This window comes from Myxocyprinus asiaticus, chromosome 22 (genome assembly GCF_019703515.2).
Source record: "Myxocyprinus asiaticus isolate MX2 ecotype Aquarium Trade chromosome 22, UBuf_Myxa_2, whole genome shotgun sequence".
NCBI lineage: Eukaryota > Metazoa > Chordata > Actinopteri > Cypriniformes > Catostomidae > Myxocyprinus > Myxocyprinus asiaticus.
Window position 1 is genome coordinate 18,682,006 of NC_059365.1, and position 27,498 is coordinate 18,709,503.

At 39.7% G+C, this 27,498-nt stretch overlaps 2 protein-coding genes across 2 annotated transcripts; both read left to right on the plus strand.

Annotated features, from left to right (window-relative positions):
* Positions 1 to 74: 74 nt before the first annotated feature.
* On the plus strand, positions 75 to 4,956 carry vgll1 (vestigial like family member 1). The gene is made up of 3 exons (XM_051650244.1): positions 75 to 236; positions 2,739 to 2,935; positions 3,018 to 4,956. Exons 2-3 carry the CDS (start codon positions 2,746 to 2,748, stop codon positions 3,386 to 3,388), a joined length of 561 nt encoding a protein of 186 aa, XP_051506204.1. The 5' UTR covers positions 75 to 236; positions 2,739 to 2,745; the 3' UTR covers positions 3,389 to 4,956.
* A 4,121-nt stretch (positions 4,957 to 9,077) lies between these two features.
* On the plus strand, positions 9,078 to 27,216 carry tmtops3a (teleost multiple tissue opsin 3a). The gene is made up of 4 exons (XM_051650234.1): positions 9,078 to 9,456; positions 14,520 to 14,848; positions 25,972 to 26,205; positions 26,535 to 27,216. Exons 1-4 carry the CDS (start codon positions 9,078 to 9,080, stop codon positions 26,739 to 26,741), a joined length of 1,149 nt encoding a protein of 382 aa, XP_051506194.1. The 3' UTR covers positions 26,742 to 27,216.
* Positions 27,217 to 27,498: the final 282 nt, after the last annotated feature.

The window sequence follows — 27,498 nt, forward strand, 5'->3', positions numbered from 1 at the left end:
GTTCAGAGAACGCCCCAACATATAAAAGCAAAAAGTGAACTGGTTTCTTTTAGTCTAATCTCTCTTCAAATAGAAACTATTTACTTCACGGAGAGCGACATTCAAACAAATATTGCAGCGTGTTGGCCCCCATGGAATGAGTGGATCTTGCCTTTACTTGATTAATGTGCTCTAGGTCTAACTGACTGGGTTGCACATGTCTCATTAAAAAGACTTAAGATTCAACCAGTTTTATGGTGAGTAAAAATATATGTGTGTATGTGTGTTATTATATATATATATATTATAAACTATCAAGCTATCTCTAATAAGTTGCTGGATAAGAACTACCCCAGATAGCACATGTACTTTACATCACCCATACGACTATTTTAATGTGTGTTTTCACATCTGGAAGATGTATTTTTTCTGCAGTATATTGTATGTCAATAAATATGTCTCGGACATCAGTAAGACATTCAGCAGATGTCTTTGAGATGCTTATGATTTAAAATTTTTGTAAATCTGATCTTTTTAATATGTTTAGCAGATCTTAATTAGATTGTGATTCTTGCCAAATGAAAAGATCTAAAACAGACATCTTGGAGATGTATGTGTGCTATCTGGACTCCGGTTTTCTGTTTCGTTGGGCACATTTACTCACATGTTGTGGTATTTGTAGTCCTAATCTAGCAACTCATTAGCAACATACATTTTTTAAAACACAGCAGCTTCAAAATTCAAGATTGAGGCATGACTGTATGTAATTTATGTTATAGAAAAAAACACATATCTTGTATCTAAGTAATGTTTACCACAGACATTTTTTTTTACTCATAAATCATAAAAACATTATAAAAACCTATAGGAAATTTCCAAGGGAACCCCTGGCAAATTTGGGTTCACCTACAAACTGATGTCAGGACTGCCACCCACTGCAGGACAGGCTCACTCCAAGTAACGCCCCCCTTGAATCACAAAGCGATTCTGTTGGCTGAAAGAACTTTTAAAATCCTATGCAATTGCTCTATGATTCATGTTGTCTTATCCATGTAAATATGACAAAGAATAAGTTTAATATTAAATGTCACATATGATATTATTAAACGACAGATAGAAATGGAAAAATTAAACATTCGTCTGTTCTGTTTTTTCCAGTTAGTACACATGCTAACCAGTTATCCTAATAGATTAGCATACTGCTACACGGTTAGTCTGCTAGTTACACAGTGGTACAGCCTTTTCTCCTCTTCATTTTCATCACATTTCTCCTTACTGTTGCCACCTAGTGATATGGCGTTATAATTGTATTTAACAGAAATTTTAAGTGGCAGAATATTTTATAATTTTACCAACTTTTCTTTTCTTTCTTTTTTTTTTTTTTTATCTTTTTGGTTAGGGTAAAGGTTAGGTTTAGGGCTAGGGATGGGTGTAGGGTTACTGCGGGACATAAACACAACATCCAACTATTGCAAGACTTCATCAGTTCGCCGGTTTTTTGAAAGGGGTGTAACTTGTAGATGGCGTGCCTTGTAGTGGGTGAGCCTTAAAGTAGTCTTGCAGGATACAGACAGACCCTTCACCCAGGGGCGGACTGGCCATCGGGAAAACCGGGACTTTTCCCGAAATGCCGGCCACGAAATGGGGCTGAATGGGCAGCGATAAGCTGAAATGGGCCGCCACGTTATGCAGAATGGGCCACAAATAAGCGCCGTGATATGCCGAAGGGGGCAGTGATATGCAGAAAAGGACAGCGACCCCACACACTCGGGCCGATTTCTCTTCCCAGTCTGCCCCTGCCTCCTCCTATAGGCTATATCTCTTTTGACGTTGATAAGTAATTATAGTGTAGATAATCATTCTAATTCTGTCATGTCGCTCACAGACTTAACAAGTTAAGTCAACAGGTTTCCTTCAGGTATAAAGGGACTGCTGTAAAAATATGTGGGGTTTGTCCTCAAAGCCATAGGGTCAGAGGCAAATGACCATTCAAACTAAGGGGGACTGTTTTTGCTAAAGTAGATTTTGAATGCAACTAATATAAAGTATAATAAATAGATTATATGTATTTGCATATTTGTATCTAATTAAGTCGCACAATTATTGTTGGTAAAACTTTTTGTCTAAAATGTGGCAGAAATCAAGCATTCACAGTTCAATTGAGTCACACCTTCTGCAGATCCATAACTGATCAATTCAGCAGAAGTGATAGAATTAGCAAATGCAGACCTGATATTTCCATTGTCCACTGAACCGTTCAAACTCAGCTGGGTTGTAATATACAGTATGCTATATTTACATCCTTCATTTTTCAATACCTTATCAAAATGAGGAATTTCCTGAAGTGATGGCATATTACTGCATTTTGAACGTAACATTTATATAGCACTTTTCTGACACGACACTCAAAGCGCTTTACACTGTGAACAGGGCACTCTCCTCAACCACCACCAGTGTGCAGCATCCACCTGGATGATGCAACGGCAGCCATAGTGCGCCAGTACACTCACCACACACCAGCTATTGGTGGAGAGGAGAGAGTGGAGTGATAGAGCCAATTAATGGATGTGGATTATTAGGAAGCCATGATTGATAAGGGCCAATGGGGGGAATTTGGCCAGGACACCAGAGTTACACCCCTACTCTTTTTCACATATGAGTTAAGACTTGACACAGTGAGCAAATGCCTACAATAATCTGTCACCACTGCAGGACAGATGGTTAAATTATGCATTGCACACTGTTTCTTCAATACATAGATCAGTGATGGAGGAGGATCTAGAGAGCCCTGTGGCTAGGAAGACTGAGGAGCAGTCAGGTAGTGTACTTCTCACCTACTTCCAAGGAGACATCGGCAGCATGGTGGATGAACATTTCTCCCGTGCTCTGAGTAACACAACTAAACAAAAAGGAGAACGCTCCAAAAGCCAAAGGATCTGCAAATCGGCTCAAAAAAGTAACACTTCCTCGCAAATGTACTTTTACACAAAATCCTTGACTTGCTTGCTAAACAGATTCATTTGTGTTTTTATTTTTAGGCAGACTTGGGACAAATCAATGGGAAACACAGTCACACACAGGGATTCCGTCCATGTTTCCTCCAGAATGGCTCCAGTTAAAAACAAATAATGAACCTCAACTGAACACTCACATGCCACTGAATCACCCTGCAAACAGTGGAATTCTCTGGTCAGGGGGTTCTAGGCAGGGTATGAGTCTTGCTCTGCCCACCATGGTATACCCCTCGGTTGGATCCACTGATGGTTTGGTGGTGGCAGAATACCAATATACTCATTCTCTGTTAAACCTGCTCAACAATGATCGCCCCGATCTGGGCACAGTAGTGGTGGCCCCCTCCAAACAAGACCACATTTCTGGATGGACAAAGGATCCAGGATTTAGGGACTAGATGAGTTGTGAAGTCAGCTTTGACAATGGTACATGTCCACAACCTGAATATATAGTGCTAACTTACATTCAAGTCATTTTATAGACATTTTTGATCCTGAGTAGTTGTGACTTGTCTTTCCCTATTAGGAGTATAGGTAAAAGAGAAGAAGGATTTTTATTGGTGCTAATGGAACATTAATTGAGATTTAATGCCAAGAAACAAAAAGTCTCTCATCGCTTTTGTTTTACTGAACAAGTGAACAAAGGAGTTTGCAATGCTTCACCTGAAGGCTTCTGTATCTCCAGCCTGTTCAGAAATTTGCTCCTTATTTTCCTTGGAATAGAAGAATTTGCACAAGAATTTGGCCTTCGGCTGTTTGGCTAAAGACATTTTACACCCACACATTTCTTTCATATGCTTAACCGAAAGGACAGAGTTCATTTGTAGCATCTAGATGTATTTCCTTTTTTGAAATATTTTATAGACTTATTAACCTATTTTAGGTAGCATTTAACTAGTCTGAAAACCACATTATGGCAAGGAATAACTTTGCAAAATGGGCATTGGAGATGTGCTAAACTATTTGTTGATTACAGTATAAATTAAAGCAAATTTGTAAATAAGTAAATTGGCTATAGTATAAGGAAACTGGGTAAAATGTGGATGTTTCAATTAAGAAGTTTTTGGCTAGGCAATAGTGCATACATATAAAATATTGTATTGTACTGAATCCAGGTTACATAAATGTAAGAGATATCCACATTTACATAAAGATATCGCACAAAATATTTCTCCAGTGCTATTAAACACATTTTTACATTTAAGCAACATCATGTAACAGCAATTGTTTATGTTTTTACATCATTTAATTTTGCATTGTTTCTATTTGCAGGTGTTATTAAAGGAATAGTTCACCCAGAAATGAAAATGCTCTCATCATTTACTCACCCTCATGCCAGATCCCAGATGTGCATCCCAGACTTTCTTTCTCATTATGAACACAAATAAAGATTTTTAGAAGAATATCTCAGCTCTGTTGGTCCTCACAATGCAAGTGAATGGGTACCATTCTCCACTTTCACTTTCACATTCTTCTTTATTTGTTTTTGGCGATTCGCATTATTCATGCATATCACCACCTACTGGAATTTATAGTAAATTTATAGTAAAAAAAAAAGGACTTAAATGCTGATCTGTTTCTCACCCATACTCATCATATCGCTTCGGAAGATATGGGTCTAACAACTGGAGTCTTATGGATTACTTTTAATTCTGATTTAATGTGTTTTTTTGGAGCTTCAGTTTGTTGGTATTCACTTGCATTGTGAGGACCTACAGAGCTGAAATACTCTTCTAAAAATGTTTGTTTGTGTTTGGCAGAAGAAAGAAAGTCATTCACATCTGGGATGGCATGAGGGTGAGTAAATGATGAGAGAATTTTCATTTTTGGGTGAACTATCCCTTTAACATGATTCTTGGAATGCATGGCATTTAAGCAATTGAAGATGTCAACACTGTTGCCAAGTGGATGAAAACAACATTGCACTGCATCAAACTGTAAAAACTATATTAAATAAAAGAAGCATGATGTGAAGTCTGTATGTCTTACTTGCAGCCAGTCTTAATCTCATGCCATGCTGGTATCAAAGTCCACTCCCCCACCATGAATCCATTTAATAGACACAGATGGAGGAACAGCCATCTACACAACCCTGCTTGTGGATTATTGATGTCCTTGCACTATATTTAGCAATTACCCAATCTGGTGGCACATACGCCCCTTCCCAAATAAAAATGACCAAAGCCAAGGCTAAGCCCAGACCCGCACTCAAACTCACCTTTGGTCAGCACCACACACTGAAATGGTCAATCACATCTCATTCCAATGAAAGTAGATATTCTTGTAAAATTGTGTGCTGAAGTATTTATTAGGCTGAAGATTTTAGCATCATTATATATATTTTACATTATTATTTTATTAAGATCCCTTAAAGGAATAGTTCAGCCAAAAATGAAAAATTTCTGTGATAATTTACTTACCTCGTGTTGTTCCATACCCATTTCTTTCTTATGCGGAACAAAAAAAGGTGATGTTTCAGTAAATGTACAGGTCTGTCTTTTCAATACAATAACAGTTGATAGCGACAACTTTAGTTTAAAGCTTTAAAAATTACCCAAAAGCATCATAAAAGTAGTCCTGTGGCTCGCTTGTCATATTGCAAGTCTTCAGAAGAAAAACGATAAGTTGTGGTGAGAAACAAGTTGAAAAGTAAGTAATATTTCAGCGATCTTGACATCCGTTGCATGTTTATGAGTGCACGAGAGAAGCTTGTTCACAATAGCACGTTCATGTGAATGTTTGTTGTTGTTTTCAACAACAAGGGTTGTTTCATTGGTTATTTCTCACTAAAATCATATGCCTTCAGAAAACTCAGAATATGATGCAGGAGTTGCATGGATAAATGTTATGATTCTTTTGGACCCTTTTTTAAGCTTTCTAGTGAGGTGCTATGATACTGCCATTGAATTGAAAAGACAGACCATTCATTAAAACACCCCCTTTTCTGTTCTGCATGCAAAAGAAAGTCATACAGGTTTGAATTGACATGAGGGGGAGTAAATTCTGACAGAATTATAATTTTAGGGTGAATATTTATCTTATGAGTATTTTGTTTTTACATGATACATTTGTAAAGGGAATGTCTCATATTTTGTCTGATTCTGTTGCATGACTCTAGTTTAAAAAAGTCCTGTGTTAATTGCTGTGTTTCTTGATTGTAAATACTAATCCTCTCGTGATGCAGTGCGTCAGTCTTAGCTAAACAGAAAAGGTCTCACTTTCACTTTATACATGACTTTAGCTGTCCTACAGGTAATTCAGGACATTGTCCAACAAGAACTGTTGTTGTTGTGCTCACTGCACAAAATAGATTGGAAGTATTTTATGACTCCTCTGGCATTTCAGTCTGCCTTTGTTCCCAGCACTCTTTCCAGTAAAGCCTCCACTCTCCAGAGAATCCACAATGCACAACTCAATTAGTGGGTTGTACTAAAGAGGTATCACCTTTAAATAGGACATATTTAATTTCTGACATTATGAAATGGTGTTATTATCTCACCTCTGTTGTCAGTGTTGCCCAGCCAATTTCCATGATAAAGTGTCATTTCTAAAACAATATGGTCCAACAGCTGAAAATATATTGTGAGCAAACTGATAACACTGACACACAAGTATCCATGGATTCTACCACCAGCCCCTACCTTAATGAAGATATGTCTGCATTATTATTACCCTTCTTGTAACTGTCTGACAACATGTGTAACCTCACAACAGTGCATAATTTAAAAAGCCATTGCAGTTTTATGTATTTTCTACCCATTTTCTTGGGAATTCGTGCTTTCCAAAGGGGAAATCATTACAAAGGTAATGCGAGCATGATTTTAGATCAATACTGCTTTACACAGAGCTTGAGGGTTTGTTTTCAGGTATGGGCTTTCCAAGGAGTGGACAGCTGCTGAAATTCTCCAATCAACTCCAGGTTGCTCCAGGACAACTATCCTTGCAATTATTGAAATACACTTTATATAAAAAGAACACATTTTTTCAATAATATGAATTATTTGCAGGCCTCTTTGAAATTCACTACTCAGAGCAGACTGCTGAATGTATTTCTACAATCTTTTGTTCAATCATCAAGGCTTTTCCTAATATAAGCACTGTGTTAGAGTCATGACATAATGTCTTGCCATTTAAACATTTTATTCCTTTTTTTATCCCTAAATTTTAGTCCTGATGTCATGCATTGACAGGTTGCAAAAAAAAAGAAACTATAGCCTATGTGTGCCAATTTACGAGTTTCTTGTTTAAAAGATTCCAAAATGGGTCAAAATGAAAATTCCGATATTAACCCAGTAAAAACAAATAAAGGCATTTTGACTATGGGAAAGCTGATATAAGCTTGCAACTTGTGATTGCCTGTCAATCACTAGAGAGGAATCATATGAAGATGGAAAAAGCTGGAGGACAGCAGGATACAGACAAGAACATCCTAGAAAATCACCAGTATCTCTGTTCTTGAGAATAACAGCTCATTGGCACAGAAATGGCTCCTATTGTCCGAAGACATAATGGTGAAAAGTTCTACCGAACACTGAACACTTACATTTGACATTTTTCAAACTGCTTATAGATTATATAGCCTTACCTGTGGTGAGATCTGTACCATTAAAGTATACTAGTCTAAAAACTCTAGAATTTAGCTTTTGTGTGAGAACAATGCAGTTGATTAGATTCTCAGGATAGAGTACTGTTAATTGGACACATTAGTTCTTGGAATTACGCATAGTACAGAATGTAGAACATGCTTTTCTGTTATGCTTTGCATATTTTCCCAAGGTCTGACATAATGAACAACAAATTTTCTCTTCACAGAGTCACATGGAAATGTTCAAGTATAGATCTATAGCCATGAAATACATAGAAACAAGCATTATCCTAATCAAATATATTACAAGTGGACATTGATATTTTCTGGAATCCAATTTCTAAAAGCATTAAACACTGGCACTAAATGCATAACTGTTTCTTGTTATAGGAGATTTATTTTATTTTCACAAACAAATGAAACTCTTGCTTATGTACACCTTTTATGCTTTTACTACAAGATAGACTCATATAATTCACAAATCCAGCTAAATTCATACCCAAATCAAGGTAACTACAGAAGTGACATAGCGTAGAAATAGGGGACAATGGTTATTGAGCTAAATTTGTCAACTTATATAAATACATTTGAGGCAGCATGATATATATATATATATATATATATATATATATATATATATATATATATATATATATATATATATTTATTTTATTTTTTTTGAGTATCTAATTAAGATAATACTTGTTCAAAATAGCCACTTCAGAAAAGGGTTAACCAAACATGAAAATGACAAATAACATTTTTGACTCAAAGTAAATGTGAAAATTTCAGGGATTTTCATTAGGGACAATTCATTAGGGAAAATTAGAATGGAAATTAGGGATTTTCACTATCAATTGGCCACTTAAAAAAAAAAAAAAAATGATTAAATATTAGATCAAATCACTTCAAAGTCAAACTTTAGACATTGCATGAAATTATCTCATAGATCTGGACAATGTTGCAGTGCATAGTGACAAACAGATTTTTAGGAAAGTACTGTGGTCATTTTTGTTGCTATTTAGTGTTTTGGAGGGGGGAAAAATTAGTGTAACCTGTATGTATTTAGGTTAATAAATGTATTGAATATATTAACTTACACCAACAAAACATATTTTTATGGTTATATCAGGTAGAAATCGTTACTTAAGGTAACAATTGCAGGTTAGCATTTTTTACAGTATACTAAAATGTCTTATGTAATTAATAAATTACCTGAATCAAGGTAACTTAAAAGTCTGTCATAAAGTGTAAACCCTTACAATTTAACAGGTCAAATTTCTCTTACAAATCATTCAAAGCTTTTCACATCTCCTTTTCAATTACGATCTGTCGATCAGTGAGTAGTGTGATCACCCCTCAGAAACATGCAGGTGTTAGCAGAAGATGTAGGGCTGTTAATGGTGGGCTGCGCCTCAGTGAGGGGGAGAGATGAGAGCTGTGAATCCAGCCCTCTGGAAAGTCACAGTGTCAACACCGTTTACCCGCGCAGTGAGGCTGCTATGGTCGTGTACATTTGGAGTTTGAACATTAGCAACAAAGACAGTTCTGCGCTCAATCAAAGTTCCAATGTCAGTTCAGGGGACCCCCTAGCACCCCACGACCCCCCTGACCTGAGCAGGACCGGTCACACGGTGATAGCCGTCTGCCTCGGATTTATTTTGGTGTTTGGATGCCTGAACAATCTCTTTGTCTTGCTCATCTTCGCGAGGTTTCGCTCACTGTGGACACCTATAAATCTCATTCTGCTGAACATCAGCGCGAGCGACATACTCGTGTGTTTGTTTGGGACTCCCTTCAGTTTTGCCTCCAGTCTATATGGGAAATGGCTATTTGGAAATCACGGCTGCAAATGGTACGGCTTTGCCAATTCGCTTTTTGGTAAGTTTTATCCAAGTTCATTCAGCAGGACGTGTAACAGTTTTGAGAGGTTTCGTTGTCATCCGAACTTTCTTTGTAGTGGCTGATAACTAAAATCATGCATTGCTCTCTGGTGTACACTAGATTAGATTAGATTAGATTAGTTTCAGTACAGTACAGAGCCAATGAAATGCAGAAGCATCTAACCATAAGTGCACATAGCCACACACACACACACACACACGCACGCACACACACAAACACACACACACACACACACAAACACACACACACACAAACACACACACACACATATAGACACACTACCGGTCAAACTTTTGAAGTACTTGACTGAAATGTTTCTCATGATCTTAAAAAGCTTTTGATGTGAAGGCCTATGCTTAAATGTTTGAAATTAGTTTTGTAGACAAAAATATAATTGTGCCACCATATTCATTTATTTCATTATAAAACTTAATTAAAAAATAAAATAAATAAATAAATAAATAAAGTTTTTTAAATTGATGACTTGGACCAAATAATAAAGAAAAGCAGCCAATAAGTGCCCAACATAGATGGGAACTCCTTTAATACTGTTTAAAAAGCATCCCAGGGTGATACCTCAAGAAGTTGGTTGAGAAAATGTCAAGAGTACATTTCTGCAAATTCTAGGCAAAGGGTGACTACTATGAAGATGCTAAAATATAACAGAGTTTTGATTTATTTTGGATTTTGTTTAGTCTCAACATAATTCCCATAGTTCCATTTATGTTGTTCCATAGTTTTGATGAATTTAAAAATATATATAATAAAGAATAAGTGTTTCAAAACTTTTGACAGGTAGTGTATAGATAGATAGATAGATAGGTAGGTAGACATAGATACTGTATATATGAATGTATTATAAACTTTGCTAAAGTGCATGTTTAAGATTCAGATGGTAGACCAGTCAGAGCAAATAATAGTATATACAGAAGGTGCTTTGGTACTGAATGAGGAAAGATAATATACAGTGTGCAAATAGCATGTTAAAGAGACCGGTGCATTGATTCAAGTATAACAGGAGAAGTACAGTATGAAGTAAACAGTTTCAAATAATGTGCAACTGGTATGATACAGTTTTTTTAAGGGTTACATATTGTTTTTGAGTTCTGTATTCAGCAGGCTGACAACTGAAGGGAAAAAAGCTGTTTCTGAGTCTGCTGGTTCGACAGCGGAGACACCTGTAGCGTTTTCCAGATGGAAGAGGAGTAAACAGTTTGTGGTTGGGGTGAGAGGTGTTGCTGATGATATTTCTCACCCTTCGTAAGCAGCGTTTATGATGAATGTCCCTGATGGAGGGAAGTTGGGCTCCAGTGATGTGTTGGGCGGTTTTCACCACTCGCTGGAGGGCTGTCTGATCCGAGACAGTGCAGATACCATACCACACTGTCATGCAGTTTGTTAGGATGCTTTCAATGGTGCAGTGGTAAAAGTTTGCCAGGATCTGAGCAGACAGGTGCACTTTCCTTAGTCTCCTAAAGAAGTGAAGGTGATGATGTGCTTTCTTGATGAGAGTGGATGTGTTTAAGGCACAGGAAAGATCTTCAGAGATGTGGGTAAAAGGTTAGAAAAAAAACTAGGTTTGCTGATGAATAAGATATATAAATTGCTTCTTCAATAGCATCTCTCTGAACATTTTTCTTTACCCAAAATTTTGTGATTATGACTATGATATTTATATATAGTAGTTGATAGCCAATTGAAAAAATAAATAAATACTTATTTCTAATGGCAACACTGTTTCTAACTTATCCCACTGGAATTTGCATTATTCTTGTACTGTCAGAAACATAGTTTGATAATTATTTTGAATGTCACTCCAGTCCAAATGATTTTTCTCACATCACATCGTAAAGACTAGTTCATCATATAGCCTACTGTAAATTGAATCCTCAAGCTTAGAAATGTTACAAACAAACAGAAATAAAACATCCAGGATTTAAGCAGTTAACCATATAATGATAAAAATAAAGGTCTTCTGCTGTTGTAGCCCATCCACCTCAAGGTTCGGCGTGCTCACTACAATTGCACAGAGTGGTTATCTGAGTTACCGTAACCTTTCTGTTAGCTTGAACCAGTCTGGCCACTCTCAGTTGACCTCTCTCATCAACAAGGCATTTCTCTCCACAGAACTGCTTCTCACTTGATGTTTTTGTTTTTGGCACCATTCTGATGGTTGATGTGAACATTAACTGAAGCTTCTGACCCGTATCTGCATGCATTGCAGTCCTGCCACACGATTGGCTGATTAGATAATCACATGAATAAATAGGTTTACAGGTGTACAGTGAGTGTATACTGCATATGCAAGTTGAAAACGTCAGTTCACAAGTTACGTATATATCAACTTTACATCTTTGCCAATATTTCCCTACCTGTATTAAAGGAATAATGGTTCAATACAAGTCAAAAGAATATTCCAGATTCAATACAAGTTAAGCTGAACCGACAGCATTTGTGGCATAATATTGAGTACAACAAAAATTTGTTTGGACTTGCCCCTCATTTTCTTTAAAAAAGCAAAAATCTGGGATCAGTGAGGCACTTACTGTACAATGGAAGTGAATGTGTGCCAATTTGTAGACATTAAAATACTCAAATGTTTCAGAAGTATAGCCACAAGACAAAAAATGTTCATGTTAACATGATTTTGGTGTGATAAAATTGCTTACTAACCTTTTCTGTGTAAAGTTATAGCCAATTTTACAGTTTTGCTGCCATGATGATCTAATGTCAAACAAGCCCTAAAAAGACTGTAAAAATGACTATTTAAACAACTTAACAGCTCAAATAATACATTAACAGAAGAAATAATGAAAGTGCTTTAAAAAAAATTATAAGCTTCACATTTCTGTCTTTAAACCGCCCAAAAATGGTAAGTGTGTCACTGTACCCTGGATTTTTGCTTTTTTAAAGAAAAGGAGGGATGAGTCGAAATGAATTTTTGTGGTAATCAACATTATGCCACGTATGCTGTCGATTGAGTTTAACTTGTATTGGACACGGAATATTCCATTAATGGTTCTGCCAGTAGTCTTTAAATTTTTTTATTCTTTCCTTGATGATTTTATTCATTCTTCCCCCTCATTTTCCTTATTTGTTCCCTATTTCCTTGTACTTGTCTTATCTGACACATAGTCAGTATTGTGGGGACCAAATTGTATAAGAATCGACCAATGAAAATCTGAATATTCTTAATGTATATGATGGTTACATCACTGGTGTTGATTTATCATAGAGTGTTACATGCAAAAGTGTGCCTTAAATTAATGTCACTGCATGTTATTTTTCACTTGTTGAGTAATGGTGACTTCACCACAAAGGTGTCAAAATAGTATGCAATTCTAAAACTACAACATAGTGTCACACCATGACAAAAACAATTTGATCACAGCTGTATTATGCATGGATGCCAGAAGTGTAACTGAGAAACAATGGTTGTATATTATACACTTAGATTAGAATCAGAATTTATTTTCTTGATTTTATAAAACAACAACAACAACAACAAAAAACTATTAAAGTTTATTTATGTATAGGCTATATCCAGTCCTGGACATTCATGTGAGCTTTTTGATGTCAAACAGAAATGTTTGGGCACTGAAAATTGTAATTCCTATATACTCACTGTTTATTTAAAAAGTATTTGATATATATATAAAATATATTCATAGTTTACTATTTTTGTCTGTGTATGATACCCTGGACACAAGATCAATAACCCATGTGCCTTCATATTTTTGGTCCAGATTAATTTCCACCTATAGACTACAATTAGCATGTACAGCAGAGAACTTTGTCTCTATGGTTGTACTGTAACAGAGAACAGTTTTAATTTATGTCCTGTCTTGTGTCATGTGCAGGTGAACAACAATCCCTCACCTGATTCGCCATGTCAAAAGTCCGAATAAGAGCTATGACGATGTCTTTAATGTTATCACCACATTTTTATTAATGTGGTTGTAGTAAACTAAACTTCTAAATCAACACCAAATCAGAATGCGTTATCATCTACCTTTTAAGAAATAATAGACATTTCCTTTGCATGGCTAACTTCACATTAGACGATGCACTGCTGTTTTCTGCAGTCCTACATTTTCCATATGCTTCGAATAGGCACAAGCCAGAATCACTTACATTTTAGCTTGTAGGAGTTGTTTTAGAAGTCAACACAATGACAGTCTTCCCCCAGTGATCTGACATTTGAATGGAGCTCATTTAAGATGGTTAATTAGTGGGAGTGTTGTGACACTCCCTGTATCCTTCCTGTGTTTGCTGTGTAGAGGAACTCTCACGTAACACGTGGACCCACAAACCCACTGAAGGAAGATGTGTGTGGTGTACATTTGATAGATAAGTCACTCTCAGTTTAAATGAATATGTGTTCCTCTCAGATACAGTGGGGTCCAAAAGTCTGAGACCATAACTGAAAATGGTTTTATTATGACATTATACCTTTTACTGTAGCAGCACACTCTTGCTTCCCGATGCTGTCTGAAAAACGATATCAGCTACTTAATGAGCACCTTGAGTCTGTAGCTCCATGACTTCTCATTAACACACTACCCCAACTCTGCAGTTTATTTTGGTTGTCTGAAATAGTATGGTTATACAAGGGTTGCCGGTTGATAGGCTGATCCAGGAAAAGAAAAATAATTGCGAGAATAATCCTGGTCTTTAAAGATTGTGCATTTAACCTCAGAAATCTCTTTAGGGACTGTCCCTACTGTTCACAGTAACTTACGTTGTCAAAGTTTAATGGGTTTATTGTCATTTTCCCCAGGTGTGATAGGAGATGAGTACAGAACGTTTAACATATATTATGGTATTTACATGGTATTTCAAGGTACTTTGATGAATACCATGGTATTAACATGGACTATGTGAAGAAAAGAAAAAAAAAACATTGTAATATGACACTTTTTTACTCTTGTTTAACTTTTGTGCCTTATTAACTCAGTAAACAGTTTACCTAATTATGATCTGATAAAATATTGCAACTACTATTTCCTTTCCATATTAATTTCCTTTATCCCATACAGGAATTGTGTCTCTGATGTCTCTGTCCATCCTCTCATATGAGCGTTATGGTGCCCTGCTGCACCGTACCAAGGCAGACGCATCTGACTTCCGAAGGGCCTGGCTATGTGTGGCGGGATCCTGGCTGTATTCGCTGGTGTGGACTCTGCCTCCATTCATAGGTTGGAGCAGCTATGGCCTGGAGGGAGTCGGGACTACATGTTCGGTGCAGTGGCATCAGCGCTCAATCAGTAGTATGTCATATGTGGTGTGCCTGTTCATCTTCTGCCTGCTTCTGCCCCTGATGCTCATGGTCTTTTGCTATGGCAAAATCCTGCTCATTATCAAAGGGGTAAGTCGAGTGCAAACTAAGAAAGAAAGTTGTGTTATTTTATACAGCTGTTGAGTTCAGGTCCTCTAATCCAATTGAACAAGCAGCATTCAGGGAGTGCTGTTATTTTGTATAATGGCACTAGGATGTTTCACTGTTTGTATGACCCTGCTTGTCTGTGTTCATGGCATTTCCCAACCAAAAATTTTTGGTTCCCAGAACATTCTGGGAATGTTAATTTATGTTTATAAAACAATACAACCTAAAAAAAAATGTTTCTAGAATGTTAGGAGCTGTCAATACATGAAACAAAACAAACAAACAAACAAAAAAACAAAACAAGTGGGAAATATACACTAGCATTAGGAGAATGTTCTGTGTTTGCTAAGTTCAGAAAGGCTGCCAGCAGTGTTGGGTAGGTTACTCAAAAAAGATATATATATATATATATATATATATATATATATATATATATATATATATATATAAATATTACATTTCAAAATTGCTAATTACTACTCTAAAATTGTAATCACATTACTGACTTTATTGATTAATTTATCTGAAAAGTAATACATTACTTATTACTTTTAAGTTACTTTCTTAAACACTTTATACAGAAAATGTTTTGTATAATGTCTATATTTCCTCCTTGTTCAGTGACTCATTAGGGGATGCATGCCTTTCAGTTTTCACAAAACGCAAACATACTCACATTTTAACATAATTCAGGTTTTAAAGGTATTCTACTTGTATAATATTATTTTAGAAATATGTGTAACCCAAGTAAAGTAAATAAAAGTAATTAATTTATTTAAAAGTCAGTAACTGTAATGTGATTACAAGAATTTGAAATGTAATGTGAAATTATAGAATTACAGTCATTCATTACTTTGAAATTAGATTACACCCAACACAGGCTGAGAGTCTATGCATTGCTTGGCAAAATGCAATATTTGATACTTCTTTGCCTTCATTTGGAACTATTTTTGTTAGCAGAGCAAAATAGAAAGTATTTTTTTGTTTATATATTGCAAGTGTTGTGTAAGTTACTAAAACAAATTATCCACTACAAATTGCTAACTACTTCTCAAAAAAGATTACTTTATTGATAACGTCATTTGAAAAGTAATCGCATTGCTAATTTCGCTCAAATTCAAAATAATGTCTATTTTCTCCTTGTTTGTTGTCGCACACCCTTTAGCTGTCACATAAATGGCATACACATGAACACAGAAACAGACATACATATGAACATGTTAATTCACATTTTAATTGTATTGTACAGAAATAATATATTTTTTAGAAATATTTGTTACCCATGTAATGTACTTAAAAGTAATTACTTTCATTGAAAATGTCAGTAACTGTAATCTGATTGCAAGAATTTAAAATGTAATGCATTACACTACTTTTTGTGCCTAAACGTAATTATATTACAGTAACTAATTACTTTGTAATCCAATTACACCCAACACTGGCAATATCATATAAGCAAGAGTGCAGTTAACGGTGCACTCTGTAATTTTTTCCTCATGAAAACAGTTTAACTTCTAAAGACATGAATTGTAATTTTACAGTACAGTATATGTAGGAAATCATGACTACTCACATTAAAATTAAGATTTCAATCATATCAGTAACCTTATAAAAGCTGTTTTATTCTACATGGAGAGGGTCCCCTCATGGGGGCTGCCATGTTAGAATCATATGACCAGCTGAATACTACTCGCTTAATCTCAGTAACCGTCCTGTTATTTGACACTTTCACTCATAGATTATAGTAATCATGGCTGACTGTGAATAGTTAATGTCTACAATGACATCTGAAACAGAAAACTATTGATTTTAAATGATGCTGCATCCAAGCCGCTTGGTGTCAGTGTAATCCAAGATGACACAAAGACAAAAGTTGCTGAGTGCACCTTTAGCTGAATATCTGCATAGCTGTGATTACCTGCGAAATTGTAGTTTTTTTGTTCCTTTAGAAAAAAAATTAAAAAATTCCAAACGTTTCCAAAGCAGGATGAACTGTTGAACTCAATCTCCATTACAAAATTATTTTACTAGGCAATGAAACATAAAAAAGCCAACACAAATCGGCAGACTCGCTGCTTTCGCCAAGGCATGAGAACAAACACACCAGTATCTTATTTAAGTGATACTCAATTGGCAGTTTCCAATGAGCTTAAATCATTAATGTATATTCACATCCACATAATATGACATAAAGACAAAATACCACCTGAAAAAGTCAACAATATATGCAAAACACACCGAAAAGTTAATGGATCTGTACTATTCACACAATTGGTACACATAAGACAAATCAGAGAAAATATATGGATTAAACAATGACCATAGAAAGCGGCAACAAATAATCTAAACTCACATCGCTTTCCCAGCTAGTATAAAATAAATGAGGGGTTAAATACGCTAAACTCTCTCAAATATTAGTAAATACAAGATGACTCATAAAGAGGGAACTATTTGATTCATGAATTTCTCTATGATTTTATAAATCTGCAGGCAAATCACAAGCCACTTTAGTGTAACACCGCAGTGATTTCTTATAAAATGTGATAAAAACTGTTGTAGAACATAAATGGCTGACAACATGAATTATTTTTTCTATTAGCACATCCCTATGCCCTGCAGTCTCCTTTCACCCCTCAGCGTGTTAATTTATTTTCTCTTTGAAATGTGAGGAAATAAAGCTGTTGTACCCAGAAATCTGCAATGATGTATCAGAACCAGTGCTCAATTAACATTTTAACTCCATGTTTTCATGTTTTGTGCTCTAATTGATCCATTTGATATTGATTTGTCCATCTTATGAAATAATAAATAAATAAAAAAACTCTTTGTGGCATCTGTGTAGACAGTGCTCAGGGAGACTTTAGTGACTCATCCAGGCCTGGGGTAGATTTCATAAACTCATCTCTGTGTGAAGGAATATGTAATGAGCCTTGCCAGTGGGTAGTAAGGCGATGAGCCTCTAGTCGCCAGTGCGATTCTATGAATGAATCACCATTGGAGGTATTTTTAGAATGTGGAGCTGGTTACTATTGGTGACGAGCTGTTATGTAAGAAACGTATTTCCTGCAGGATCTGATTTGCTCAGTTCAGCAGTAGAAGCCACATTGTGTATCTGACAAATTTAGGGCACTGCTTCTGTTACATGTATGAGTGCGCCCTCAGGCTTTTCTTAAAAACACAAACATAAAATACTGATGGGATTCAGAAGGTGAATTACAGAGAACTGTGCCAATCAATGGAAGACATGTCTGAGAGAGTAATTACATTTCTAAAAATAGTGTCAAGATGCATGGCACACCACACATTCTGAGTTTCATTCTTCCATTCAACTGAAAGTCTTGGTAATGAAAATGCATTCAGATGCAATAAAGTGGCACTTAAAAGGCTATTTATAAATGGATGTCACTTTTGTTTGCATTGAAATGATTTGCAGAATCAAAATTGTCAGGTGGGAAAGGTTAGTAAATTCCAATAATTGAAAATACACACCAGCAATAAGGCATTTTTATGCATATTTCATTATTGAAATATTTGTTTATTTTGTGTTCAAAAGATGATTTTTTTTTACTTCCTTTTGATCCAGCAAATTGCTGAAGTGCACTTTCAGAGGTAATATGATTACACAGGTGAGAGAACACTTAGCTGAGCTGGAGCTGTCAATACAATCCCAGTCATCTCATTTAGGACAAATGGAGCATGTAAAAGGTGTGATTGAATGAACATTACATTTATATAATGCTTTTCTGACACTACACTCATAGTGCTTTACACAGTGAACAGGGGACTCTCCTCAACCACCACCAGTGTGCATTATCCACCTGGATGATGTGATGGTAGCCATAGTGCACCAGTACGCTCACCACACACCAGCTATTGATGGAGAGGAGAAAACAGAGTTATAGAGCCAATTAATGGATGGGGATTATTAGGAGGTCATGATTGAGAAGTGCCAATGGGGGGAATTTGGCCAGGATACCAGGGTTACACCCCTACTCTTTACAAGAAGTGCCCTGGCATTTTTAATGACCACAGAGAGTCAGGACCTTGCCTTTTTACGGTATAGTGGCCCCGTCACTATACTGAGGCACTGGGACCCACACAGACCACATCAGGGTGAGCATGCCCTGCTGGCCTCCCTAATACCTCTTCCTGAATGACGACATGAGCCGGAACAGGTTGGCACAGCTCAACCGATCAGCTCTCATCTGCCACCAACGAGCTCTCAATTGGAACTGCTTATTGGATGTTCACACTCCGTGGCCGGCTTGCTGGAGATCCGTATACAATGAGATATTACTTCACAATGGGAAGGGCATAGGGAAAATTAACAGACTCTGGAGGATAGGAGTCATGACATTGATATTTGATGTATAAAAGAGCCATCTGCCAGTCTTCTTGTGATTCACAAACAGCTTGTACACATGGCAAGCTAATTCATACTAAGCACTTTTACATCATGAGGTATTGACTGTAGGATAGCCCATGTTTTTTGCAGCAAGAAGTAAGAGTCTTAGTTTGAGTTAGATGGTTGAAAAGATCTCTTGAAAGATAGTTTAAGAGAATGTAAACTTAAAGGGATAGATCACCCAAAGATGAAAATACTCTTATCATTTCCTCACCCTTGTGCCATCACTGTGGAAGATGGATCCCACCATGTAATAAAAAATAAAAGAGGTTAATCAGACTTTTTTTTCTCTCAATTATGACTTTTTTCCTCACAATTGCGACTTTATATCTCACAATTGTGAGAAAAAAATGTCACAATTGTGAGATACAAGCTTGCAATTTCTTGAAAAAAATTCCCAACTGTGACTTTATTTCTCACAATTTGCGACATTATAACTCGCAGTCGCAATTGTTTTTATCACGCAATTGCAAGTTTATATCACGTAATTGTGACTTTATGTTTGCATTTGCAGTGGTATTTCTCGTCATTGTGTCGGGTTCTCTCGATTCGACAATCTTACAAATATAGCCTATCATTAGCACAATTAGATTAAAGAGTATATAACCATACTATCAGAATCAGAATGAGCTTTTTTGCCAAGTGTTCTCACGCACACAAGGAATTTTTCTGGTGATAGGACAAACAAGTGCACACAGAACATTACAGCGAGAGACAGAATATAAAACAAGGTAAGAGTATAAACAGACATACAAATAATAGGACATATAACAGAATTATGTACATGTGCAAGTGGCAATGTATGTGCAAGGTAGGGGTATGTACAGTTATACATACGGACATAAAACATTTTACTTAAAACAGTCAATGTTTGTTGTAGCTACAGAATAAAGCCTTTAAACGTTTGGATGCGCTTTCATTGCCTGCCGTATGTAAGGGATCGTCTAAAAATTCCACCCATTGCGCTAAAACATCGGCGCGTATCCAAGTGTTTGCAGGCTTCTGAAGCTACAACTAATGATGACTTTTAAATGTTTTATGCCTGTATAGTATGGTTCCCTATCTGTCACTCACTCGACGTTGTGTCGATGTAGTGACATTAGGGGTCACTCTTGGGAGCCCGAGACACCTCTGGTCTTTGATAAAAGGCCAATGAAAATTGGCGAGTGGTATTTGCATGCCACTCCCCCGGACATACGGGTATAAAAGGAGCTGGTGCAACCACTCATTCAGATTTTCTCTTCGGAGCCGAACGGTTGATGTTTACTGAGCTGACTGTTCATTCACCTCTACTGGATCTGACGGCGCATTTCAGCGGCTTCTCCCTCCTCTGCACTGGTGCACTGCAGAGAATGCCCCTGGGTGCTTCGGCAGAAAAAAGAGAGTATATTTTTCTAAAAGAGTATATTTCTCTAAAAGAGCGGCACACATGGAACGTCTTTTTAAAGACGCAAATTTTAAAGATGCCTTTCCGTTTGTGTGTTATTCGTGGTTGTGGTTGTTACCTCTCAACTTCAGACAGTCACGATCGCTGTCTTTCGTGTCTGGGCGCGACCCACGCGGAGACAGCTTTGTGGATGGATCATGTACTCACTGCGAGAACATGACCATGGCAACGTTGCAGTCGTGGCTTGCTTTCGTAAGAGGGCTATTCGGCGATTTCCCCCGGTGGATAAGGTGCTCGCGGTGAACCTATGCCTGCAGAGCGCCGCCACCTGGCGCAGACACCCAAAGCTCCCGTCCAAGGCCTGTAGGTTCACGTCGTCCCTGATGGCCAAAGCCTATAGTGCTGCTGCACAAGCCGCCTCTGCCCTGCACGCCATGGCTCTCCTGCAGTTCCACCAAGCCAAGGCACTAAAAGAACTGCACGAGGGTACTTCCACCCCAGATTTGATGCAGGAACCGATCTCAACCACCGATCTCACTCCCCGGGCGACGAAGGTCATGCCGCGATCTCTCGGGTGGGCGATGTCCACCTTAGTGGTCCAGGAGTGCCACCTTTGGCTCAACCTGGTCGAGATGGGTGAGGCCGACAAGGCACGGTTCCTTGTTGCCCCTATCTCCCAGATTGGCCTATTCAGCGACACTGTCGAGGACTTTGCCCAGCAGTTCTCGATGGTGAAGCAGCAGACGGAGACGCACGGCCGTCATCACGACCAATGTCCACCTTTTTATCCTTGCAGGATTGGCACTCCAGCAGCGGTCTCCCCGCCCCTGCACGCCCAGCTGTGGCACAGATCCGCCCCCGATGTGACAGTCTCCACGGGTTGCGAGGACAGGCCTCTTCATCCCCCATCCCAGGCTGTTCCGGGGGTGGTCACAAGGAGCCAGGTAAGTGCTTCGATGTCCCTAGACTCAGCACGGCCACGACATGGTGTGGCACCTCGAGCTCCGCCCTGCCGCGAGGCCCCACCTGCCGGTACGTCCGACGAGATTGTCCCTTTGTTCACCCTCGCGCGGAGCTTGGATGCGTGGCTTGCGCTTTCAAACCCGTCGCGATGGCTGATCTGGACCATCTGACTCAGCTACGCAATTCAGTTCACCAGGCATCCGCCCAGGTTCAGCGGTATCAACTTCACCTTGGTGAAGGACGAAAACACTGCTACCTTGCGTGCGGAGATCGCCACCCTCCTATGGAAGGGTGCAATAGAACCTGTCCCTCTGGCCGAGATGAAGAAGGGGTTTTACAGCCCCTACTTTACCAATAAAAAGGCAGTGGGTTGCGGCCAATCTTGGACCTGCGAGTACTGAACCGAGCTTTACACAGACTCCCGTTCAAGATGCTGATGCAAAAACGCATTCTGGCGAGGGTTCGGCATCAAGATTGGTTCGCGGCAGTAGACCTGAAGGACGCGTACTTCCACATCTCGATTCTACCTCGACACAGACCCTTCCTGCGGTTTGCATTCGAGGGTCGGGCGTATCAGTACAAAGTCCTCCCTTTCAGTCTGTCCTTGTCCCCTTGCGTCTCCACGAAGGTCGCAGAGGCAGCTCTTGCCCCGTTAAGGGAGGTGGGCATTTGCGTTCTCAACTGTCTTGATGATTGGCTAATCCTAGCTAACTCTCAGGACATGTTTTGTGCACACAGGGACCTGGTGCTCTCGCACCTTAGCCGATTAGGGCTTCGGGTCAACTGGGAAAAGAGCAAGCTCCTCCCTGTTCAGAGCATCTCTTTTCTCGGTTTGGAGTTGGACTCAGTCTCGTTGATAGCGCGCCTCACAAACGAGCGCGCACAGTTGGTGCTGACCTGTTTGAAGGTGTTCTAACAGAAAACAGTGGTTCCACTGAAACTCTTTCAGAGGCTCCTGGGGTATATGGCAACCTCAGCGGTGGCCATTCCACTCGGGTTGATGCATACGAGACCGCTTCAGCACTGGCTTCAGACTCGAGTCCCGAGATGGGCATGGTGCCAGGGGACACATCGCATGGTCATCACGCCGGTCTGTCACCGCCTCTTCAGCCCTTGGACCGACCTCGCGTTTCTACGGGCAGGCGTTCCCCTAGAGCAGGTCTCCAGGTGCGTCGTTGTCATGACAGACGCCTCCAAGACAGGCTGGGGCGCCGTTTGCAACGGGCACGCAGCAGCTGGCTTGTGGACGGGCCCGCGGCTGCATTGGCACATCAACTGCCTCGAGTTGCTGGCAATTCTGCTCGCCCTGCGGAGGTTCTGGGCGTTGATCCAGGGCAAGCACATGTTAGTTCGGACAGACAACACGGCAACGGTAGCATATGTCAACTGTCAAGACTCCCGTTGTATGTCACAACACGCCCGCCGTCTCCTCCTCTGGAGTCTCATCCCGTGCGACCTCAATACTGCAGCGGACGCGCTGTCACAGCAGGTTACCCTCAGGGAAGAGTGGAGACTCCACCCTCAGGTGGTCCAGCTGATCTGGAGTCGATTCGGACAGGCACAGGTAGACCTGTTCGCCTCCCAAGAATCCTCCCACTGCCCGCTCTGGTACGCCCTGACTGAGGCACCTCTCAGTATAGACGCGCTGGCACACAGCTGACCCCTGGACTGCGCAAATATGCGTTTCTGGCCCCTGGATGGGACGTGGAAGACCAAGCAGTCTACCACCCGCTGTGGTAGACACGATCACTCAGGCTAGGGCCCCCTCTACGAGGCGCCTCTATGCCTTTAAGTGGCGTCTGTTCGCTAAGTGGTGTTCTTCCTGATGGGAAGACCCCCAGAGATGCGCAGTTGGATCAGTGCTTTCCTTCCTGCAGGAGAGGTTGGAAGGGAGCTGTCCCCTTCCACCTTGAAGGTGTACGTAGCCGCTATAGCAGCACACCACGACACAGTGGAGGTAAGTCCTTAGGGAAGCACGACCTGATCATCAGGTTCCTGAGAGGCGCCAGGAGGCTGAAACCCTCCAGACCGCGTCTTGTTCCCTCATGGGACCTCCCTGTAGTTCTTCAGGGTCTACAGAGAACCCCCTTTGAGCCTTTGCAGTCAGCTGAGCTTAAGGTACTCTCCTTGAAGACTGACCTCCTGACTGCGGTCACTTCCGTCAAGAGGGTGGGAGACCTGCAAGCGTTCTCTGTCAGTGAAACGTGCCTGGAGTTCAGTCCAGGCTACTCTCACGTGACCCTGAGACCCTGACCGGGCTATGTGCCCAAGGTTCCCACGACCCCTTTTAGGGACCAGGTAGTGAACCTGCGATTGCTGCCCCAGGAGAAGGCAGACCCAGCCCTGACATTGCTGTGTCCGGTGCGCGCTTTACGCATCTATTTGGATCGCACGAAGTGCTTTAGAATCTGTGAGCAGCTCTTCGTCTACTTTGGCAGAAAGCGGAAAGGAAGCACTGTCTCCATGCAGAGGATTGCTCTCTGGCTCATTGACACCATAACTATGGCATATCACGCCCAGGATGTGCTGCCCCCGGTATGACTACGAGCCCATTCTACCAGGGGTGTAGCGGCCTCCTGGACCCTGGCCAGGGGCACCCCTCTAACAGACATTTGCAGAGCAGCTGGGTAACACCCAACACTTTTGCGAGGCTCTACAACCTCCGGGTGGAACCGGTTTCATCCCATGTAGTGGCACGCAATACAAGCAGGTAAGTCCGGGACAGCCGGCTGGGTGTATCGCTTGCACATAGCGCCTTTCACCTCCCCTGAGCTGAAGACATGCGCCATTAACTCCCAGTAGTGTTCACAAACTGTGTTCCCTGGTTGACTTCCTCCGAGCCGTGTGGCAGTCGAGTTTTCGAGTTCCCCGTAGGTAACCCCATGCGATGTATATCTTCCGCTAATTCGTTTCCCTGTTGGCAAACTGCGTCTTCCTTGGGCAGAGGCCCCTCTGCCCCAGTCTCCACGTTTGTAGTAACTCCTCCCCCGTTGGGTAGGACCTACCATGAGACTTCTCCACATGTCATACTTCTGACATAGCTCGGCAAGACCATGTGACATATTTCCACTTAAATACCCCCCCCTCTCTCTGGGCGAGGTGTGTTCTCCGCGGTGTCCTCCCCTTGGGAGGGACATCCCCCGACTAGACCTGGGCTAGCCTGTCTCTATCTTTTGGGTAGTCGACTTGTCCCAAAGGGCCGTTTGACACTCATAACAGTGTTGGGGGAGGTTACGTGTCGGCCTGGTGCGCTGGCTACGAGGCACACAGTGGTCTGCCCGTCACACACCGCCAGTTCACGTAACACAGTTCAGCCAGTTGCGGCGTTTTGTGTAGGGACCCCTAGTGTCACTACATCGACACAACGTCGAGTGAGTGACAGATAGGGAATGTCCTGGTTACTTGCATAACCTCCATTCCCTGATGGAGGGAACGAGACGTTGTGTCCCTCCTGCCACAACACTGAACTTTTCACACAGCTGCGAGTTTATATCACGCAATTGTGACTTAATATCTAGCAATTGTGAGGAAAAAAAGACACAATTGTGAGTTAAAAAGTCAGAATTACCTTTAATATATTTTTTTATTACGTGGCAGGATACGGCTTCAATATGTCTCAGATGTGTTTGACTTTCTGTTTTTGCTGAACACAAACAAAGATTTTTAGAAAAATATCTCAGCTCTGTAGGTTCATACAATGCAAATGAAAGGTGACCAGAACTTTGAAGGTCCAAAAAGCACATAAAGGTAGCATAAATGAAATCCATTTGACTCAGTAGTTAAATACATATCTTCAGAAGCGATATGATAGGTCTGGGTGAGAAACAGATCAATATTTAAGTTTTTGTTTTCTATAAATTCTCCTCCATGCCCAGTAGGTGGCGAGATGCACAAAAATCACCAAAAACAAAAGAAGAATATGAAAGTGGAGATTTATAATAAAAAGGACTTACATATTTATCTGTTTCTCACCCAGACCTATCATACCGCATCTGAAGATATGGATTTAGCCACTGGAGTCATGTGGATATTTTTATGCTGCCATTATGTGCTTTTTGGACCTTCAAAGTTCTGACCACCATTCACTTGCATTGTATGGATCTACAGAGCTGAGATATTTTTCTAAAAATCTTCGTTTGTGTTCAGCAGAAGAAGGAAAGTCATACACATCTGGTATGGCGTGAGGGTGAGTAAATGTTGAGAGTATTTTCATTTTTGGCTGAACTATCGCTTTGGTATTTTCCCTTTGTGCTTGAGTAAGAGTTGAGCACTCTTGCTCATGCTAAAATAGCTGTTCCATTCTTTGACTAAGCAAAACACACATGCATTTTGTCATCTTTACTAATTCAGGTAACTAAAATCAACCTGCTGACTGCACAAAGGCGAGAGAACCACATCCTTCTCATGGTTGTCACCATGGTATCCTGCTACCTGTTTTGCTGGATGCCTTATGGGGTGGTTGCCCTGCTGGCCACCTTTGGCAGGAGGGGGCTGATCACTCCCATAGCCAGTGTGGTGCCCTCAGTCCTGGCCAAGAGCAGCACTGTGGTCAACCCTGTCATATATGTGCTTTTCAATAACCAGGTGAGTCCAAAGAGGAATTGCGCTTAGAGAATCTGAGAATTTTTTTTAGTAAGGGTGTAAAAAGGTACTGATGTATCCTGATCAAATTGTAAAACTGAATAATGCATTGAATCATTTAGTAAAGAATCGCAATCGAATCATTTTCAGAAAATAATTTACATGCGTAATTTTAATGTACATTTTTATTTCAGTTTAACGTATTCTCTTTCATTCCTTTTTATTACTTTGAATACATTTTTAAATTAAGCTTGAAAATAAAATGCATACTAAGTGGAAAGCTTCCTGCATGATACAGTATAAGAAACAGTCTCATCCTTTGTCCGTTTCAGTTCTACAGGTGTTTCAAAGCATTTTTGAAGTGTAAGGGAGAACCATCTATTCACTTGCAGAACCCTCTGCCAAACAGCAAAGGAGATCCCCGTGTACACAAGACCTGTGATGGACCATCATGGCATCGCAGCTTCAGAAGCCTGACCAACAGCCCCCAGAAGAGGGAGAGGCACCCTCTGACCTTAGTGGTCCACTACACTCCCTGACTCTGTCAAAGACTGTCTGCGTTCTTTACAGCTCAGCATTTATAATGCTTCATGATGACTCTGCAGTGTTAAATTCAGAAGCAGAGTTAAACCTTCCATCTTTACACTCTCCACCATGAAATATACAATGTATTAACTTAAAGAAAGGCTGCCTCATCAAATTGCCATGTTCCATGCTGCAACTATTTCAGAATCCCTGATTTTCATCAAAATGCAATCACATTTATTTCTCTATTTGTTTTTTATGAGCTCTGTGCATTTTTAAATAGCACTGTACAGTGTGAAATTGATGTGCAGTGAAAAAAACTCACAGTCTACTTAATATTCCTGATGACCCCAGTGAAATCAAAATTGGAGTTTTGTGCCTTTAAGTCCATGTTTTTTCACTTTGAGTTCATCTATATGTTAGTAAACTCTAAAAAATCATAGGCGTCACTTTGATTTAAAAAGTGGTGAGGACAGTTTTTTTAGGGGGATGGGGGTTGTGATGTCACAAAGTGGTGAAAATCATGAACATTGATTAGGTTATGTGTAGATCATGTAAAATCATATTTTACTGTTTTTATATAGTCATTCTTGATGACCAATTTAAATGCTCCAATAAATAGTTTGCATATGATTAATTTGATAATTTGATCCATACATCAAAAACTATTAGTAATGGGATTTTGATGGAGAAATACATGGATCAGTGCGACTTTAGCCAGACTGACTCAATGGTCTCATGGTAAAGTTGTCGTCTCCAGTAACAGCAGTT

Bases quoted from the DNA above. Each gene is read 5' to 3' on its own strand.
- vgll1 (XM_051650244.1), top strand. From the start codon at position 2,746: ATGGAGGAGGATCTAGAGAGCCCTGTGGCTAGGAAGACTGAGGAGCAG. The intron at 2,936-3,017 runs GTAACACTTCCT...TTTTATTTTTAG, and splicing joins CTGCAAATCGGCTCAAAAAA to GCAGACTTGGGACAAATCAA.
- tmtops3a (XM_051650234.1), top strand. From the start codon at position 9,078: ATGGTCGTGTACATTTGGAGTTTGAACATTAGCAACAAAGACAGTTCT. The intron at 9,457-14,519 runs GTAAGTTTTATC...TATCCCATACAG, and splicing joins CTTTGCCAATTCGCTTTTTG to GAATTGTGTCTCTGATGTCT. The intron at 14,849-25,971 runs GTAAGTCGAGTG...TTACTAATTCAG, and splicing joins TCCTGCTCATTATCAAAGGG to GTAACTAAAATCAACCTGCT.